The sequence below is a fragment of the Zalophus californianus genome, chromosome 9 (genome assembly GCF_009762305.2).
Source record: "Zalophus californianus isolate mZalCal1 chromosome 9, mZalCal1.pri.v2, whole genome shotgun sequence".
NCBI lineage: Eukaryota > Metazoa > Chordata > Mammalia > Carnivora > Otariidae > Zalophus > Zalophus californianus.
Window position 1 is genome coordinate 95,891,338 of NC_045603.1, and position 21,910 is coordinate 95,913,247.

At 36.2% G+C, this 21,910-nt stretch overlaps 1 protein-coding gene across 1 annotated transcript in view; it reads left to right on the top strand.

The window, feature by feature from the left end:
- The first annotated feature begins 2,555 nt into the window (after nt 1–2,555).
- LOC113921357 (ovostatin homolog 2-like) overlaps nt 2,556–21,910 on the top strand; it is a 48,952-nt gene continuing 29,597 nt past the window's right edge. The window contains 14 exon segments of the mRNA XM_027591829.2: nt 2,556–2,710; nt 3,026–3,209; nt 3,721–3,877; nt 5,755–5,807; nt 6,246–6,266; nt 8,045–8,213; nt 8,685–8,769; nt 12,999–13,116; nt 16,822–16,933; nt 18,258–18,367; nt 18,703–18,861; nt 19,804–20,041; nt 21,249–21,287; nt 21,290–21,453. Coding sequence (XP_027447630.1) covers nt 2,646–2,710; nt 3,026–3,209; nt 3,721–3,877; nt 5,755–5,807; nt 6,246–6,266; nt 8,045–8,213; nt 8,685–8,769; nt 12,999–13,116; nt 16,822–16,933; nt 18,258–18,367; nt 18,703–18,861; nt 19,804–20,041; nt 21,249–21,287; nt 21,290–21,453 — 1,674 coding nt within the window. The 5' untranslated portion in view covers nt 2,556–2,645.

Sequence of the window (21,910 nt, forward strand, 5' to 3'; positions counted from 1 at the left end):
TAGAACATAATATATTAATCCATGTCCTTTCATATTCTTACATATGAACATAACCCTTTGATCTCATTCAATGTATGATTGTTAAAAGAACTTCTTCCCAGACTTACTGAGAGACTCTGAAAATTAATGACTTCTTCTGGTACTGTATTTTCTTATCTCGTAAAAGGAGAGTAAGTAATACATTTAAAATTGTATTTTCTGAGGATTCAATGAGCTACTGCCACTATCAGCCGCTAGTATACTGCCTGCTACATGTAGAGTACTCAGGAAATAATCCTCTCTCGTCTGTAGTTCCTCCCTTCCTTCATGCTCTCTCCCTCCTCCCTTCTCCTATGTCCTTCCCCCTTTCCCTCTCTTCCTTTCCTGTCTTTTCTTTCTTCCTTCTCTTCTTCTATCTTCCCTTCCTCCCTTCATTCCCTTCTCTACTAGAAGGTAAACTGCTTTAGAGAATTGAGTCTTACCCATCTTTTGATCTCTAGAACCTAGAACTATTGCCTATACATCGCAAGTACTCAATAGGTAAGTTTGGATTAATACCTGAAGTCTCTGGGACAAGAGCCCATTAACCTGAAGACCACGCTAATCAGATAAAATTATATTTGGGGAAAGCGATATCATAAAAACATGTTAGTCCCGAAGATGAATTAAGACAATTGGGTACACACATTTTTGTTAGCAGTAAATTGCCTTGATTAAAGTTAAGATAAACAGAGTCTTTAATCAGCATGAAAGTTCTACACTTGGAAAAATGCAAATATTTTAGAGAAGTTTCAATCCTTTGGATTTATCAGCCTTGGGAATAAAGAATTAGTTGCTTTGATCTATAAACAATCTGCCTTGTGGCGCTGTCTGCCTTGAACTGGTGAGTGAAAGCTGGTGAGCTTCAATTGTTCAGGAAGCTAGTGATTTATCTTATGAGTCTGGGGAGTGGAGTGGAGAGATTGCTCTAATAATAAGCTTGAGGGGCTATCAGAGGTTAGGATGTTGGTCAAAAACAGAGATGAACAGTTTGAGTTTCCAGGGAAAAAGAAATTAAATCATAAAACTGGCAGGACAGGTGGACAATTGAGGATTAACGCTGAAGCAGAGAATTCAAGAGATTTGGCTTCTTATGCAGGAATAGAGAAAAGGCAGACAAAAACAAAAGTCCTACATAGAAATGAGGAATTGCACTGAGAGAGCAACATGGTCAGAGACTTCGTGAACACACTTCGGCAGTGGAATATGAAGTGTGGTCTCCAAGGAACCCTTGCTCTCACATTCCTGAGGCCTCTTACTACCTCATCACAGCTCCTCATCTGTATAATTGCTATGGTTTTTCACTTTGTATTTGCCTTTGCCCTGTTGCCTGCCAGCCTATTTCTTTCAGAAATAAAGACTGAAACCAGTTCTCTCTTCTTGACACAATGTAACATTCTTCAAACCACATGTTCTAACTCCATCAATACTTGAAATAGAAAATATGTTATAAAAAAGAAAGAAAGAAAAGGGCACCTGGGTGGCTCAGTCGGTTAAGCATCTGCTTTCAGCTCAGATTATGATCCCAGGGTCCAGGGATCGAGTCCTGCACTGGGCTCCCTGCTCAGTGGGGAGCCTGCTTCTCCCTCTGCCTCTACCCCTCCCCTTCGCCCTGCTTGTGCTCTCTCTGTCAAATAAAATCTTAAAAAAATTAAAATAAAAGAAAGAACAGAAGACACGTGGGAAAATTAACACACTAGAGACACAGTCGAGATCATGAGTTTCTTTGGCATGGCTCGTTTTCCTTTTAGAAATGTTTTGGAATCAAAATTATGATAAAGCCTTTTTTGGGGGGGCGGGAGCCTAGAAGTGATCAGTAGGTGTGTACACACACATATATTTATTACCTTTTCTTTAATTTTTTTTCTTATTACATTTAGGGTAGAAAAGGATATTGAACATTGTAAAGAAAATCTTACTAAGAAAACCATAGTAAATGTTGACCACATATCAACATTTTAAATGTTGTATTCTGTATTAGGAATTTATAAAAAAATAACCACAGTCTCAATTACCTGTAAGATGAGCCTATATTGAGATATCTATTTGCATCTGTGTTTTGACAACATCAGATATACTACTTTTCTCAGCAGCTTGAAAAATTTACCTTTTGGCAGTTGGGATGATAACAGCTCTTCGGAGAGGTATTTTTCTTCCAAGTGCAAATTCCTGTCTATTACTGCTTTTGATACTGGGATCAGCCCTGGGAGGGAAATGCTAAATTAAACTAATGAACTCCCACGTGTCACACAACTGCTTTCTTTGTTTTCTCTTTCTTCCTGCCCAACCTGTGCTGCTGATTCCAAAAACAGAGAGCAGCATTCAGTGAACTTGAGAAGGAAGTTGTATGCAAAATGACAAGCACCACCACGACCACCCCTCCCCTGCACCCCACCCCTCCAAGTAATGGGAGACGTCATCTAAATGTGATTGGTGGGTCCTCTGTGACTTGTTCCAAAAAGTAGCTGATCCTGCATTGTGGGTTACTATAAAAGCAAAGAGGTACAGAGCGAGGCAGAGTAGAAGGAAGAAAAGAAAGTGGCTAGTTGGGGCAGCTAACATATACTAAGAAAGAGGGAGATTGAGTATTTACCTTTAAGTCTTTATTGTTCAGACACTGGGATAAAATGGTGCCCATCATTTTTCTGAGCACCTTTTGGCTTCATTTTGTTGTTTCTGCGGCCTCAGAACCGTAAGGAAATGTTATACCCTTTATTCTTACTATAGTACTAGCAAAGTGACCTTATTAAATGCATTCTGTGTTAAAATTTGATTGTATTTCACCATTTCAACTTCTGAGACTGAGTGCTGGTTTGCCTTATGAATTTTAAACAAGGGTATGAAGGGAATGGACATATTTTTCTTAAGATAACTCTCTGCATACTCAAGATTATTGTAATGCAATGAAAAATGTTTTAGAAATATTTCAGTAAGCTAAAATTTTTCTTATGCATGTGCTGCATTTCTGCTACACTTGTTTAAAGTGTTGATCACTTTCTTTGCATAGAAAGTACATCCTATGGGTCTCCTCCGTGATGCAGAGTCATTCTGCAGAAAAGGCTTGTCTCCACCTTTCAAACCTTAATGAATCCATATCCTTGAGTGTCGTCTTAGAATATGATGGGTACAATACCACAATTTTTGACCAGTCTGTGGAAGAAGATAACTTCTATGCTTGTGCAGATTTCCAGGTGAGGCACTGGATTTGCCCTTTCAGAGCTTCTGTTGGGGGGAAGGAATTATTGCATAAAAATCATTTTAAGAAAGATAACAAATCTTGATTTGGGATGAGTTGTGGAAGCTAGGGAGTAGAACTAAAGAATTCCTGAGAGGAACCCATGACACAAAACTTGTGAAATATTGCCATTTTTCTTTCACAGGGAGTTATACTAAAATGCAATCACTGCTTCTTAAATAGAACCATTTAACAATATGAGGAAAGAGAATCCAGGTAAAGAGAAGCAAGACTGGGACTCAGGGCGAGGAAGAAAGAAAATAGAAGGCTAGAAGACAGAAAAATAAGTTTATTAGAAACTGTCCTCATGCTCAATAAAGGAATTGTAAAAAGTGGTCTCCACACCTCCTGTTAAGAAACAATGTGCTCTCTGGAGGTTCTCAGCTTAAGAAACCAAATCAAGACATTGTTTACCAGCTTAGTGTCTAAAAACTGTTTTCCCATTCTCTGCTCTTTAACATAAACAGGTTTCTCAGAAGTCCTCTGAGCAGTTGGCTTTTGTCACATTGTTGGCTAAGGGAGAGACACTTAGAATCTTCGAGAGGAGATCTGTAGCACTCACTTCGGAGGAGACGGTAACTTTTATGCAGACAGATAAACCCATCTACAAACCTGGAGAGAATAGTAAGTCAATGTGCATGTTTCCTTTGTATCACTGGCCTCAGGAACACAGTCTTCAAATTTAAAGCAATCCAAACACGTGAATGTCAGTCTTAAGTTTAAAAATGTTACGGGATCCTGGGAGGCTCAGTTGGTTAAGCATCTGCCTTCGGCTCAGGTCATGATCTCAGGGTCCTGGGATTGAGCCCCGCATCGGGCTCCCTGCTCCACAGGGAGTCTGTTTCTCCCTCTCCCTCTGCCTGTCGCTCTGCCTACTTGTGCTATCTCTCTGTCAAATAAATAAATAAAAATCTTTAAAAATAAAAATAAAATAAAATAAAATGTTACAGGATCGTGGATTTCTAGAATTTCTACTGGTTGTCCAGATCAGTTAGGAAATAGTGCCCTCCAACTCCATTAATTGAATGCTTGGCTTCTTACACAATTGTGTAAGACTGTTGAATCTCAGGCCTGTACCTCTGAAACAAATAATACATTATATGTTAAAAAAAAAAAAAAGAAGAAGAAGATAGTAGGAAGGGAGAAATGAAGGGGGTGAAATCGGAGAGAGAGACAAACCATGAGAGACTATGGACTCCAAGAAACGGACTGAGGGTTCTAGAGGGGAGGGGGTGGGGGGATGGGTTAGCCTGGTGATGGGTATTAGGGAGGGCACGTTCTGTGTGGAGCACTGGGTGTTATATGCAAACAATGAATCATGGAACACTATATCAAAAACTAATGATGTAATGTATGGTGATTAACATAACATAATAAAAAAAATTGAATGCTTGGCTTCTTAAACTCGTGCATGCCACTTTCACGGTTTAAAAATTCTAGTGACAGACATCCACAATACAATGACTACGAGCAAACCATTATTTGGTTTCACTTGTTGCCCCATAATTTACCAAATGGGCAAGCTAATTAAACCTCTGTTTAGACTCATTTTTTTTTCTTCTGTAGAATAGAGATACTAAAAATGACTCACTTGCAGAAATACTATAAGAATAAAATAAGATAGTCAATGTAAAATAGTACCTAGCACCCAGGAAAGACTCTGCAAATGATATTATTATTATTATTATTATTATTCATACCAGTAGAAATAATCACAAATCTGATAACCTAAGCAGAGCAGAGTCCTTCTAATTTTCTTTATTATTGTGTTAAGTAAAAGGTAGCAGAAAGAACACCAAACTAGGATTCTGAAGGATGTGGTCGTTGTTTTGGCTCTGTTGATAAATTATTGGGTTTTGCCAAGTAAATTTAACTCTTTGAGATTTTCAGTTTTCTCATTTATAAATTTAGGGGATTGGATGACAGCATCTATATATTTTCTTCTAATATTATATATTTGTATGATTTATTTAAAATAATTAAAACAATTCATATAGTGAGATGTTTTGCTGCGTTCTCTCAACTTGTTAAAAGCTATGATGACAGCTATGTATACAAAGGTAGTTAAAATGGTCTTTCTGGAATTCTACTAAAATTAATTTAATGTTTGCTAACATTAATATATTTTTCCAGGGCAATTGTAGGAGAAGTGTAACTCCTACTATACATATTTCACACTTGTCTTTCTATGATTAATTCCGGCACCAATTTTTAAGATACCCCTGTGGGTCTTTAGTGTAGAAGTTTCTGGTGGTGGCAGCCGCTACTGTCAGCTTTGGTAATAACAGAGCAATGGGCAACAGAGGAATTATAAATGTGTAATAAGAGATCTTTCCAAATAGAACCCAAATTTCAAAGGGTCAAGTGAGAGCTAGGGGAGAAGGGAGTACAGCATTCTGTAATAGCAAGACAGTTAATTTCTATATCTATTTACAAGCAATCATACCTGGGAGAGGAATAACAAGAAAAAAATATTGTCCCCTCTTCCTCTTCTCTTGTAGTTCAAATTCGCATTGTGACACTGGATACCAAGTTCAGACCTGTTGAGGATTTGGTGAGTTCAGTAATTTCTAATGGTACAATTAAATCAAAGCAAATTAAACAAATCCATTGCTGTATAAAGTGTCATCAAGGAAGCTTTCTATAAGTACGGAAATCAGTTCTGACATGGAGTACTATACAGGCATAGTTTCAAAGCTGACCCCCAAATTGAAAACTTCCCTTTAGAGTGAGTTAATTATACTTCTTTAGGTCTTCTCATCATATAAGGGGGAATAATGGGTTGCATGGAACCTGCTTTTGACTTCCCTGATGAGGTTCAGGATCTCCTTCGTGTTTGAGGTTTTCTTGGCATGCTTAGCTATAAAAATTTCGTCTTCTGGGAGAGTTAAGACTGTTTCAACACTAAGTCAGATAATCTTAATAATGCAATATCTGACCAAAAAAAGGCACTATTACAATATTAACCTGCAGGTTCTTTTTTTCTTTTCAGTATCCATTGATCACACTTCAGGTAAGCGATCACTTTATCACAATTTCTCAAGATTAACTATTTTCTGAAAGCACTCATTTTTTAAATATTCAGATAAATAATGATATGTGTCTAGTTTTCATTACATGTGTTAGAAATTAAGATAACTGAAATAAGTGGAAGAAAAACCTTTATCGCCATACACAATGTAAGGCATCGGATGAAGATGTAAATAAAGGGCTGCCACGTTTAGTGTAGGTCCTGTGTGGCAAGTGCAATAATGAGTTTTCGTGGAAAATAAAAGATTGGGCTCCTTCTAAGGGAGCTTTATATTTAAAATTGCTTAGTTTGGGCTACTGGCCCTTCTCAATCTTAATTTAACCACATCTTGTTTTAAGGAAATAGAAAACATAAACATCTAAAGATTTGAAATAAATTAGGTGATATCATTACAAAATGGACACTTTGCTTTTAAATCTCTATTGCAGTAGTGTGGCTTTCAAACTCATTTCAAATGTTATGTCTGTCAGTAAATCGTTTGTATCGATCAACTCCAACATATGCATTTTAATTTCTACATGCAATATGTGCCATTATTATTAGGTCAGTCTAAATGTTAATACACTGAGATCTTCATTAATGAACGTGTATGTATATGCCTAGTTCAGATAGCCTTCTTTATAATTTGAATTTTTTTTTACTTTGTTATATGGATGGCAAATAGCTCAACCTTCTAGTAGGATAAATATCAAGTTGGCCATTTTCATGTTTTCTACGTCATTAGTAATCCATAAATAGTATTATCTTCACATCCTAATTCAGCTAGTGTCGTGTTTCATTGAGAGCAACAGAGAGCTTAACTAACATTGGCTTCAATGAGTAAAAGGTTTATTGTTTTCACAAACTGCTACGCTTAAGTGTAGGTGCTCAGGGATGGGGGCGGTAACAGCATAGTATTACCAAGGATCCAGGCTTCTACTTAACCTCCCTGCCATCCTCTGTGCATTGTTTTATTCTCAATGCCAGCTACATCTGATTCTTTTAGAAATAATTTCCCAATGCAGTTGGCCAACACTTAGTCACATGGGCAGTCCTTACTGAAAGGAAGCCTGGAAAATTAATTTAGTTTTCTAGACTTTATCATAGAAGAAAGGGAAAAAAATTAAAATTAAGTGAGTAGTAAATAATATTTTTGTTTCTTTGTAGAAATCTTTTTATCAGGAGTTCTTTAATCAGAACTGGATGATATCAATAAACTTACGGAACCAGGCTCACATAAGCTGCAATATACTAAAAGCAAGTAAAGTTGAAAGGGTGGCATTATCAGTCCATTCTTATTATAGAACTTCCACTGAACAGCTCTTGCATGCAGTGTGAAAATTCATGACCAATTTGCTTACCAAATAAAACACCAGGGACAATCTGTATAAGTATCTGTTAGGATAAATACCTCCTTATGCTTCTATTGGTGTGGGTCCACTCAACTTTGGAAAGCACTACTTTGTGGAGCAGACACACTGAGTTTTACATTTTTTAAACTATGCAGCTCTGGTTCAGAAAGACAAAAATCCAAAGCATTCATTACAGGTTATTGTTCTTATTTTAGGGGGTGTTTCCCAGAAATGTACTATATTCATTGAATATTAATATTAATTGAATTTGAGTACCTGAGAAAGTCATGTTATTTTTACAGTGTGAGGTATTAGTTCAATAAAACAGTAATTTTCTTTACTTACAGTAAGTACAGAAAATACCCAAAATAAAGAAGGAAAGACTAACACTCTTTGTGACCTCTGATTTTACTTCTTCTTTATTTCTAGGATCCTCAAAACAATGGAATTTTTCAATGGCAAAATGTGACCTCTTTTCAAAATATAACCCAACTCTCATTCCAGCTGATTTCAGAACCAATGTTTGGAATTTACTCTATTTTTGTGAGAATAAAATCAGGAAAGACATTGACACACCAATTTACTGTTGATAGATACGGTAACTAAATACTACTTATGGTTGTTCTGTATAAATGTAGGCCTCAAAGGACTCAAAAAAATTTTTTTTTATGTTAGATTTAGGCAAAAGTCGATGAGGCTTGATTTAGTTTTCTGCCATTTTCCTTTCTTGGGGTTTTCTGCTTTATCATCTCTCTTTTTTTGTTCTTCACTCCTTGTCCCATAGCCTAATTCTAACCCCTGACTCTTCTACCTGCAAAATATCTCATCTTCTAGATCCAGACAATCTTCTACGTGATGTAAAACTATAATAAATAAAATGTGAAGTTCTGAGAGTAGAAAAGAGAAAGACACTATCACTTACACAGAATTTGGGGCAATTGAAACGTGGTGTATATAGATGCATACACAGGACAACGTTGTGCACAGAGGCATACTTAGTTACGTGATTGCGATAAGTTTTTCTCACCAGTGATTATAGGGACTGAAGTCTATTTCTTTGTATTTCCAGTGTTGCCCAGGTTTGAAGTTAAGGTCAGTGCACCACAAACAGTAACTATTTCGGATGATGAATTCCAAGTGAATGTATGTGCTAAGTAAGTATTCAGGAGATATGACTTCACAGGTCAATTACAAAGCTCGGAAAGAATAAGAAATAAAATTAGCCATGTAACTTCAATTACCTATATGCTTACGTTAAGATTATTAGAGGAGTAATGAATTCTCATTGTAAAATATTTGGAAAAGATAAAGAAAAATATAAGAAATTACATGTAATTAATTCTAACAATTGCCATTTACGTTGTGATTTATTTCCTTCTAATCTTTTGTGAATATTTTGCACAACTGCAATCATACTTTTTTACCCACCGTAATTAAGAAAACATGTCTTCATATTCAACCACTCTTTCATGAATTCCAACTGCTTGCTACGTGAGTATATCTCTATATGGCCATACCAAATTAACTTTTCTTTTATTATATAACATATAGGTTATTTGATTTTGTTTTCCTAGTAAGAAATACTATTATAGTATATGCCTTTGTGTATAAGTGTATAAGAAGTAGCTTCTGAATTAAAAATTAATTACTTAAGAAAGATGTCCAGTATTGGAATTATTAAGACAAAATGTATAATGCTCTTTCAGGTTTTGTTTTGTTTTTTTAAAGATTTTATTCATTTATCTGACAGAGAGAGACAGAGTGAGAGAGGGAACACAAGCAGGGGGAGTGGGAGGGGGAGAAACAGGCTTCCCACCGAGCAGGGAGCCCCATGTGGGGCTAGATCCCAAGACCCTGGGATCACGACCTGAGCCAAAGGCAGACACAAGGACTGAGCCACCCAGGCGACCGCTCTTTCAGGTTTTGATTGCCTTATTACTCATTAAATACATTGTGTCAGCATAAATTCCAACAGCTGATACAGAAGTGCCTGCCTCATTGAATCAGTACCATCATCGGTGTTTTCATTTAAAAAAAAAAAAAAGAAAGAAAAGAAACTCTTGAATGTGTCATAGTGGGGAAAAAGACATTTTATCAACTTAATTAGGATTAATTTGAATCCTCTTAATGTGAAAAAAATTCATATGATTTGAGAAATTTTCATTTTCTTTTTGAGAAATTATTTCTAATATCTTTCTTTTAAGATTCTATTTATTTATTTGACAGAGAGAGAGAGAGAGAGAGCACAAGTAAGCAGAGAGACAGGCAGAGGGAGAGGGAGAAGCAGGCTCTCCACTGAGCAGGGAGCCCGACGTGGGGCTCCATCCCAGAACTCTGGGATCATGACCTGAGCTGAAGGCAGCCGCTTAACCAACTGAGCCACCCAGGCGCCCCTCTAATGTCTTTTATGTTTTTATTTTTATTTATTTTTCTTTTTTAAATATATTTTTTAAAGATTTTATTTATTTATTTGACACAGAGAGAGAGAGAGAAAGAGCACAAGCAGGGGGAGCGGCAGGCAGAGGGAGAAGCAGGCTTCCTGCATGAGCAGGGAGCCTGATGTGGGGCTTGATCCCCGGATCCTGAGATCATGACCTGAGCTGAAGGCAGCGGTTTAACCAACTGAGCCACCCAGGCGCCCCTGTCTTTTATATTTTTAAAAGTGTGACGCCTTTTCTCAAATTTCTAATAATAATTAATATAGTTAATATTTACTGAATGCCAGTTACTGCATTGAGCATTGCATTCATTATATTCTTACCACAATGGTATGAGATAAGAGCTACTATCATCTCTATTTTAGAAAGAAGGATAACAAGACACAGAGAATTGAAATAATTTATCAACATTAATGGAGCTTTTGGATGGCAGACGTAGCATTGGATTTAGACCAATGTTATTTGGCTTCAGAGGTACTCTCCTAACCAAGACCTCTGTTATAATTTATATAAACAATTAAAAATTTAATACTTAACATATTTGTTTAAACTGTTTATTTAATTGATGACATGAAATTACTTCCTTTTGAGCATTTTCAAAGTATTTAAATTTTTTTTTTAGTATTTCAAAGTATTTTTGAGAATATTCAAAGTATTTTAAAGACATATTGGGTAAAAGGCTGACACTTTTTACAATGTCCTTTGGACTCTAGGGAAATCATAACAATATTTTTTTGTTTCAGGGAAGAGTAGCTGACATATGCCAGAATTTTATGAATGTAATATATGAGAGATGGAGATTATGTGTGTTAAAAATAAGGGCATAATCAATATAAGCTTCAAAAACTCCAGGATCCTAAACTAGTTTTACTGGTAAAACCCTACCCGGAGCCAGAATTGTCAATGGGATTAACACCTATAATTCATCTGCCCAGTGTTATGCTAAAAGAGTACAACACACATATCAGGAGAGCCAAAATATTTATCAAGTATCGCCTTTGTAAGAGACGTGCTAAGCTAAATATTGATACAGAATTGGGATTTCTTGACACGTCTTTAATATTACATTCCACTTAGATTTGACATTAAGTAGTATGTCAGTATCAGCAATAATGATATCCTGCAACAGGACCAGGTGGTTGAGACAGAAGCTCTGCTGGCTACAAGGTTATTTCTGGGCCGGCTGCAGGAACAGAAGAAATGAAATCAGTATGTCCAGGAGTGAACAGGAGTGAATGAGTTGCCTACTTCAGGCTGTATGTGCTGTGTCTGTGCATTGTTTCTTTTTTTTTTTTAAGTCTTTTTTTTTTTTAAGATTTTGTTTATTTGCTAGAGAGAGAGAGAGAGAGAGTGACAGTACAAGCAGGGGGAGTGGCAGGCAGAGGGAGAAGCAGGCTCCCCGCCGAGCAAGGAGCCGGATGTGGGACTTGATCCCAGGATCCTGGGATCATGACCCCAGCCGAAGGCTGACGTTTCACCGACTAAGCAACCCAGGCGTCCCTCTGTGCATTGTTTCTTTAGTATTCCCCAGACTTAACTTGGGACAACTAGAGAAAGTAACAGCAAATCAGATTATTTTAGCCAACAACCTCCAAGATGAATTAAGCTTTTAGAAGGGAAGAAAACTTACCTACAGGCAAAGGCATTTTAAAATAAACTGCATTGGTATCCACCAAAAGCTTTTCAAATCACAAATCTATTCAGAATTTTTTATTCTTTCTGATCTGTATGAAAATTTGAGCTACGTATTTCATGGGCATGTTAATACTACATAGATAATACTACCATAAGAGTTTTATTTTGTAAGCAAAAGACAGTAAGAACTAACAAGATATGTGCAAGTATAACATTTGTGACCTGATCTTAGTCTTGCCTCTATTTTGCATGTGATTGATATTTAGAGATCACAGATGATTGTAGTGATTTGGGTTGAGTCTCAGAAGCATTGAGAATTTTTAAATAGAGAAAAACCAATTAGTGGAATGTGAAGAGCATGGACTATGGGAAGTGAGGAAGATCTAAGTTTGAATTTTAATTCCATATCTTACAATGTGGAGAAGTGAGTTGCTTCATCTCAATTATATTAATCTGTACAATGAGATAATACACCTACATCTCAGAATCACTTAAAAAAATAAATGAGGTAATCTACATAAACATCGGGTATATACTAGTGTCCAACAATTAGGAAAAAAATGTTATAATTGATAAATGTCATTATATTCATATTTGCCTTTCTGAAACTTTAAAAAAATTTGTGTTGTAGTTTTTTTGTGTGTTTTAGGAGAAAATGAGATATTTATTTAACCCCACCCCTAAGACATTATACCTTTCATCAAAGTTTATCTAGTTTATGCCAATCTCCATAACTTCTACATTTATTGGATGCACAATGAGAATTGTTTAAAGTATCGATCTAGAAGTTTTCTAAGATCCTGAATAATCCATGTGTTACTTATATGCCTATATGTTTTCTGCTAAAGAAAAAAAGTGCAATTTTTATAATTTTTCTATCAGACTAAAATATAATTGTAAAAACTCAATTTAATCATTAAATTCTATTTACTGAGATTTTAGATTCTACATTAGCTTGAATTTTTTTTTTTTTCCGTTCTTTCTTTCTCTTTTTTAAAGTGAGCTCTGGGCCCAACATGGGGTTTAAACTCAGGACCCTGAGAACAGGAGTCACATGCTCTACCAACTGAGCCAGGCAGGTGCCCCCTGAGTTTGATTTTTTGAAAAGCAGTTGAATCCTCAAACAGATCATGTGCCTAACTTAACCCAAATTCTGTGGGGAAGATAGAACCAGTAGATGAGGATTCCCAATTGAATTTGGTCATTGGAGTAGTCATAGATTACAGATTTCATATATAATTTCTGAAGAAGCCCATAGAATATTCCCATGATATTTTTCATCTATAATTATGTACACTTTCTCCTACCAGGTACACGTATGGCCAGCCTGTGCAAGGGAAAGCCCAAATCCGGGTGTGTAGAGAATTTCTTTCCTCTGGGAATTGTGAGAACAACAACCATGAAATATGTGAACAATTTATTGCACAGGTAAGGATCATCATCTTTACTCAAAAAAAAAAGTTCTTGTTCATTTCATTCTGTAGAGAAGGAAAAATTCTCCCTCTACCCTTCATGGTCTTCCACTGGACTAAGAATTAAATTTACATGAAGGAGGTTGACAGGAGAAAAAAAAGAGAGTTTTATTAGGGGCACATGGAGGCCCCATATTGAAACAGAGCTAACAAAATGACCAAGGCAGGTAGTTTTTATACTTTTTAAACAAAGAGACAATAAATTTGTGAGGAATTGACAGGATAAAGAAAACAGATGTTTAGGAGCTTTAATTAGTAGGGAATTCTAATCGGAATTTGGGCTGAGGTAGTAAGTAGATAGGAAAAAAGTAACAAGGTTTATTTCCACAGCCTTCTCAGCTTTGAAATCCCTCCCTCTAGTGGTAAGGATGTCTATTTACTTTTTAGTGCAGCGAGAGTGCCTTTCATATGGGAGATTTGTTTCCTGCTTTCATGGGGACCAAGGAGGGTCTGAGTGTCCTCGCACTGGTTGTTTCTTAAGTAACTTTTATATAACATAATCAATATGCCAAAGTGGCACGTTTGGGGAGGACTGTGCTCAACCTCTACAATTCCATTTATAAAAGGGACTTAGCAACACTGTTTGTGGATAATGGAGGTTTCAGCTAGATGAGGTGAAGAAGGAAGAGCAAGGGGCGCCTGGGTGGCTCAGTTGGTTAAACCGCTGCCTTCAGCTCAGGCCATGGTCCCAGGGTCCTGGAATCGAGCCCCACGTCGGGCTCCCTCCTCATGCAGGAAGCCTGCTTCTCCCTCTGCCTGCCGCTCCCCCTGCTCGTGCTCTCTCTCTCTCTCTCTCTCTCTCTGTGTGTCAAATAAATAAATAAAATCTAAAAAAAAAAAAAAAGAAAAAAATTCCTTCTTTGTAAAAAAAAAAAAAAAGAAGGAAGAGCAAATACATCTACCAATAGTCTCTTATTCTCCAGGCCATGTAAATTGTCACCCACCTATGGATTCATAGATTTGTTAAATTTGAAAAATCTTATTGGTTTTCTTGTTTTATATACTGTCTACTGACCTCTCTAATCTTTCTGTGTGAAATCATTAGTCATCTGTTAAATAAATGAATCCCTGATTGTACACACCATGCAACCTAGAATTGTCCTTTTGAAAAAAGTTCACTTGTAAACACCTGCAATTCAGAGTATCTACTTGTATTACTTTAGATTTGAGGTTATTTTTGAAGCCACCATTTCCTTTCCCCATCTGCAGCATCTTCACCTAAGTAAACAATTCTGCCCATTTCTTTGAGGAGCAACTTTGGACTTTGAACATGAAATTTGTATACACTTCAGTTTATAATTTAAGTCTCATTGTCCTGAAGTTACTCACCAAATTGATGAACATTCTTTAGGTAAATATCACTATTTGATCAAGACAAGCAGAAATCTTTTAGATAGGAATTGCAGGTGAGGAAAGGCAGGGTGGAATTTTTCCACATCAGCAGTGCATTTTTCCATGGTATGATTATAACATACATTTAGTTAACTGTTTTACCAAGTGATAGACGTTCTCTTAGCTAATGCCTTTTTCCCCCATTGTGAAAATAGAGCAATAAATAATCTGCTAAAACTATCCTTATATATGAGTAGTTTTACTTATTTGATATAGATTCCTTGGAGTGGGTTCCATGAGTCAAAGTAGATAGATGATAGATAGATAGATAGATAGATAGATAGATGATAGAATTTTATATACATCCAATTTTAATTTTTTAAAAATTTTAGCATATTATTGTCCAAAATGTTTTAAGCATTCAGATTCCTGTCAGCAACATGTGAGAACACTATTTTTCCCAAATTACTGTCAGTAATATACATATAGCAGTTTTTAAAATGTTGCCATTTTGATAGAAATTCATTGTTTTAATTTGCATTACTCATGAGTTTGAGCATATTTTCATATTTTTGTTATCAGTTTGCATTTGTTCTTTTAAGAACTTTTAATTATCTGTTTTTCCTGTTCATGTGAAATTGAAATTTTCTTTTATTATGAATATTACCCTCCATCCTCTAAGCAAATTTTTTCAAGTCTGTTATTTAAATACTGACTTTGATTGTGTTATTTTTGAGATATCAAAGTTCCTAAAGTTTATAAGTTCTCAGCCTCAGAAAAAGGTCTCACCTACCACTGTGTTGAACAGACAGCTATTTAAGCATTTTAAGATTTTAAACATTTTTCTAATCAACATAAAATAGTTTTTTATTATATTCTAAAATAAGACATTTTGTTTTCTTCCAAATGGATATTCAGTTGTGTTAGCACCTAATCTTTTACAAGTTTGCTCTCCTTCTTTATTCTAAATCATGCTCATAAAAGTTTCATCTATTTTATTGGCCTTTCTCTGACTTTCTCTGATTTTGTTTTATTATTTTCTTTCTGATATTACTTTTGTGTTCTTAAATCATTTATTTTTATTTTCAACATATTCATTCTTTACCCTAAAATTTTATTTAGTTGGGTTTAAAAGAAGTTAGTTGTTTCTTTTTGTTAAAAACACACTCTGTGGGGCTCCTGGGTGGCTCAGGTGGTTAAGCCTCGACTCTTGATTTCGGCTCAGGGTCGTGATCCCAGGGTCCTGGGATGGCTCCCTCCTCAGTGGGGAGTGTGCGTCTCCCTCTCCCTCTGCCCCTCCCCTCTGCTCGTGCTCTCTCGCACTCTCTCCTTCTCTCTCTCTCTCAAATAAATGTAAAAACCTTCGGAAAACACACACACACACACACACACACACACGCACTGTGTTTTACTTTTTCCTTTAACAGTAGCTTAATACCATAGATTTTCATGCAAAGCACTTTTTCCCTTGGTATTAATGTTAAGATTCTTATCTCTTTGACTCAGGGATTACTGAAAAATGTTTTTCTCTTAGTTTCAAGGCACTTAAGAATCTTCTGATTACATTTTATATTTCTTTTTCATCCGTATTATAAATAGATGAAGTAAAATTATCTGTTTTTGTTGTTGTTAATATTATAGCTGAGAGTTCAGAGGAGGGCATATTCTGGGATCAGAATGCCTAGCTACCACTTTCTGTGTGACCTTGGGCAGATTATATAACCTACCTGTATTTCAGTTTATTCATCCATATAATGGAGGTCTAGCTCATATGGTAGTTTTGAGAATCAAATGAATTGATCTATCCCTCTAACATTTTAAATTTAGAATTAATAGACACTGTTTATTTTAAAATATAATTAAATCTGTATTTCTCTGATTCTTGGTGTCATTCATGAAAGATTATCTATAGATTTTTCCTTATTTTAAATAAACAGTTTATCTTAAAATGTGTTTTGGTGTTATGCACTTGAAGACTCAAGATGATTTTAATCTCTAATTCTTAAAATTTCATTCAGTTCCAGACTCATCCTTTATTTTGTTCTATGTTGTATCTATGTTGTATCCAAATACAAATATCTATTTGTATCTATGTTGTTTTCAGTAGAGTATCCCTGAAATCTGTAAAAAAATACATTACCTCCTTAACTTGCTTTAATTGCTAATGAACTCCCACCCCTTCTTTTGCAATTCTTGGCCATTTCAACAAGTTTGTGGGATGAAGCCATGGGGTGGTGGGGGGCAGTTAGAAATCTGTGCTAAAACTCTACATCCTTTTAAGACTTTTGAATTCCTAATCTTTTCATTATGCCTTCTTTTCATTTTTCAGTTGAGAAACGGTTGTATCACTCAAATTGTAAATACAAAAGTCTTCCAACTCTACCGTTCGGAATTTTTCATGTCCTTTCATACCACTGTAACAGTTACAGAATTTGGGACAGGTAATGATCGCACTTTATGGGCAACCTGGGGATATACACAGCTTACTGGGGAGAAGTTTATCGAGTTATCAATATTCACCAAATAGAGATCATTCGTTGTTAAACATAGTCAAGCGGAGTACGGTTGTCAATAGGTCAATTTGAAGGTTGCTTTTGAAAAAGATTTTCCTCATAATATGTAAAATAAACTAATTATGTAAATACCAAGTGTTTATATCTGCTTCTGTGCCTGCATCAATCAGAACAAGGATCCTTCTTCTGAAGTAGTAGAGCTAAGCTAATAAATTATGGATCTCTCTTTAACTTTGTGTAAATCAGTCGATAACCAATTGGCAGGGTTTAATCTCTGATTTAATACAACAGATCACAATATCTAGAATGTCACATCCAGCTCCATGCTTACTGATGTGAAGTTTATTGGAACAGGGCCACATTTGTTTACTTTGCTCAAGAGCTACAATTATAAGTTTGAATAGCTGTGCACCTTGTGGTGCACAGGCTTAGAATAGTAACTGTGAGATCCTCTTCACAGAGGAAGTTTGTCAACCTCTAATTTGATACAAATGGAGACATTTGCAAGTGTAAAACATTGATGAGACATTTACAAGATGCACATAGTAAGTGCTCAATAAATAACTGTTACAAGAATGGAAAAGAAAAAAAAGTAAGTGAAATTTAATTTTGGGTGGAGAAAACCAGATTCAATTACTAATTATTTCTTGTTACCTCAAAATGATTGGGATAATATTATATTAAAGTGCTTTATATAAATGTACTTGATCAATTGTGTCATGGCATTCATTATGGATGTTTGTCACATTCATATTGTAACTTAGCTCGATGCATTTACCTCTGCTTATCACATGCTTTGCTGATACCACAGTGCATTTCCATTTACTTTGCTTTCAGATTTTTTTTTATCTGGCAAAAGTCTAAAAGCATAGTTATCTGGTAGGCTAAGGAAAGGTATAAAAGAAGTGAAAGCCTTATTCTAGAGATGGCTATGAAATTCTGTGTCAAAAAAGGAGTTACAAGCCAGAACTGAGTAGAATGGTCAGAGGAAGGAAATTAAAAGCATTTTCTCCTGCCTCTGATTCAAATACTTTCATATTAATTACATTGTTCAGTTTGATGTATATTATAACCACATAGATATGGAGTCTTCTGGAGCATGCTCCAAAGCATCCACACCTCCCTTTGAATGTAGAACAAGAATGTAATTCTGTGAACCAGAAGTTTGCGCATGTCCTCTAAGCTCTTTTTTCTTTCGAGGGTCTTGATCAAACAATGCATCCTCCCTTATACTATTTTTCATTTCTTTCAGGTGTGCAGATCAGTGAAAGAGCTTCTACTTTTATCACTCAATTGCTTGGGAGTGTGAGCTTTGAGAACGTGGATCCTTTCTATAGAAGAGGAATTTCTTATTTTGGAACTGTAGGTCTGACTTAAAAATACATGTTCTCATTTCATTTTCTGGGATCATGGATTGCTCTTTGAAAATTTCTGGACACGTTTTTCCTACTTTCATAACACATTTGTAGCCTTACTGCATCTGATAGATGAGAAAAATTCCCAGGGGAAAAGCAATAGATAAAATTATAGCTGTTTCCATTTTATGTATCTATTTAATAGAACATTTTTCTGTCTATAGGAATTTCATAAAATTACAAATAAATAATCACACTTAGGAATCGAAAAAATCTTTCTCTGTAGAAATGTGACGTTTTGGGTTTTAAAACTTAATGCTATTTTTTTTCTTCTGTGCACAGCTTAAATTTTCCGGTCCTGATAATGTGCCGATGGTGAACAAGTTATTGCAATTGGAGCTCAATAACAGAATTATAGGAAACTACACCACAGATGAGAATGGGGAAGCTCCGTTCTCTATTGACACTTCAGATATATTCGATCAAGAGTTCAACCTGAAAGTAAGACATCAAAGAGTAGACGAGATCCCCACAAAGTATTTGAGTGTTAGGGTTTTGAACATAAGGAATCTCTTAAAAGATCATTTGTATTAAGAATATATTTTAGGGGCACCTGGGTGGCCCAGTCAGTTAAGCATCCGTCTCTTGATTTTGGCTGAGGTCATGATCTCAGGGTCGTGAGATGGAGCCCCCTTTGGGCTCCACGCTCAGTGTGAAGTCTGCTAGACACTCTGTCCCTGTACCTCTGCATCTCCCCACTCTCTAAAAATAAATAAATAAATCTTAAAAAGAAAAAAAGAATATATCTTAACAAGGTTTTAAAATTTAGAGTATTTTATATGTTTGTTTGTTCATTAAATAATACATGAGAATACTTATTCAAGAGGATGAGATAATAGCCTGGTACAATTGTTATAAAGTCTCTACCAACCAATATTTTCCTCTGAGAAACTAGAGATAGTTCATGAAGATAATTTGGCCTTTTTTTTCCCCTTTGATCATTTGATGCATAGATAGGGGAGATACTATGATGTCTATTTTTCTGCTTCTTAAATAGAGTTTTGGAGTTAAACACTTTGTCCGTGTACAAATATAGCTGAAAGACACAGGGTTAAGGCTATTCTCTGACTTCAATTACAAAGTAAAAATAAATTAGCATAGGCCTAACAAAATATACATACAATTATGGTCATGTTTTGTATACAAAAGAGAGGGAAGTGTTACTATTTTACTTCCAATAACTTGGTATTTGAAACATCAGCCACAAGCTAAGATTCCTCTCTACTTTGAAGTGATAAGAAGCCTTCCATTCTGGAATAATCCCTGTCTTTAAGGGTCTTTATAGCTCTAAGATCCTTTGAATTTTTCTTTTCTTATCAGGTTTTCTTATCAGGAAAATTTATCTTATCAGGAAAACTTATCAAGTTTTCCTTTTCTTATCAGGCCACATATATTCGACCTTTGAACTGCTATCCTTCCAGCTGGCTAACACCTGAGTATGTGGATGCTTATTTCTCAGTTTCGCGCTTTTACTCCCGAACCAATAGCTTCCTGAAGATTGTTCCTGAGCCAAAGCAGCTTAGATGCAATCAACAGAAGACTGTTACCGTGCATTACTCCCTAAATGGGGAAGCATATAGGGATGATTCAAATATCAACTTCTTTTATTTGGTAAGCCTCAGTTGATGGATCCTTGGGTCTTGTCTAATTGTCTGCTTAGCACAGTGCAGCTTGGAAGGGGTATGTCAATCATGCCACGGTATCTGAGTGAGCCAACCTTCTCACTTTGTTGGGAATACTATTGGATCTATTAAGAACAAACAGAAACTAGTAAATGAACACATAAACATAGGCAAATAGACACATAAAAAAGATCCAAGGCAATTTCAATTTCCCTAAGGTTGAAAAACTTACTATTCAGAGTCTACTATTTTAAGCACTCTATTATAACTCATATCAAGGATTCATGACCCTTCGGGAGAGTACATTAAGCAGATACCAGAGAGTAAGGTGCAAAGCTCATTTTGATAAGCGGTAAAAGGAATTCACTCTTTTGGTTCTGTCCCCGTATTTATCCATTCTGTCCTTATAAGGCAAGTGAAAAGCTAGACTTTTCTGCCCAACTGATATCTCCATCTCATAAATAAGGAAACAGTGGTGAAGAAGTGAAATGACTTGGCTTATTCGAAGCCGGACCATCTAAGTAATTCAGAGCTTTGTATACCCCCTTGCACAGTACACTGCATATTATTCACCCAGTTTCTAGCACATAGTAGGCTTTCAATTAATCATAGTTTCTGTGTTCTTTTCCAAATTGTGTAGAGTCTACTTTTTATACTTGTTCTTAGAAGCTACCGTCTCTTTGGAATAGAATTCTCATTAGACCATTCATTATCCATTTTTAATATCTGTGAAATAGTATGATGTTACACATTTTGTTTTCTTTGTTCTGCACAGGTGATGGTGAAAGCAGCTATCTTCCTCAGTGGGCAGAAGGAAATCAGAAACAAAGGCATACACAATGCATTCATTTTTTACTATGGACTCTGCCTTCATTTTTCTTTCCTTTTAAGGAAATGTTATAGGGATAGAGTCAGGAGGTTAGGAAGAGCACTTAATGTTAATGGCCAGTGGCTGCAAAGCAGTAGTATGGCTCAGGATATCCTTCCAACTATTTCAAAGAAAGATTTCTCCTTATTTCTATTATCGCCAGGTTATCAAGCGCGTTATAGAAAAGTGATGTCCAAAACCCAAATATTGTCAGTGCCTAAATGATGCAGTCTTTTTTATTTGTGTACATAGTTCCCATTATTTAATTGATTTGCCTTTAAAATAAAGCCCAATTTGCTCTTCCTTTCCATAAACCATTCTCTTTTAGCTAAGTGTAGCCAGTGAGCCAGGAAACTTCGGGCACTGTATCAGTTAATGCCATCTCCTATTTACACAGCCTGGAATGGCAGTTTCTCATTTCCGATGAACGTCAGTGCTGATCTGGCTCCCGTGGCTGTCATGCTGGTCTACACCCTTCACCCCAGCGGGGAAATTGTGGCTGACAGTGCCAGATTCCAGGTTGACAAGTGCTTTAAAAACAAGGTGATGCTTCTGTTTCTTGCCTGCTTTGCGAGAGAGCAGTGAGCAGTTTTCTCCCTGTTGTCTTCTAATGTAATTACTATCACCTTTACATGGTGATCTCAGAGTAAATGTTGGTATAACTAAATTATTAGGGATGGGGGAATCGCCAAGCAGAATGCGTAACTTTTGGTAGCAGTGCCAATCCTGATATGATAGAAGGATGGTGAAGATGTCCTTGTAGGGAGAGTTAAGGGTGAGAACAGGCAGGAGAAACACAGGTACAGAAATTTATAAACAGGGCGCCTGGGTGGCTCAGATGGTTAAGCATCTGCCTTTGGCTCAGGTCATGATCCTGGGGTCCTGGGATCGAGTCCCGCATTGGGCTCCCTGCTCCTCAGGGACCCTGTTTCTCCCTCTGCCTCTCTCTCTCTCTCTCTCTCTCTCTCTCTCTCTCTCTCTCTCTGTCTCTCATGAATAA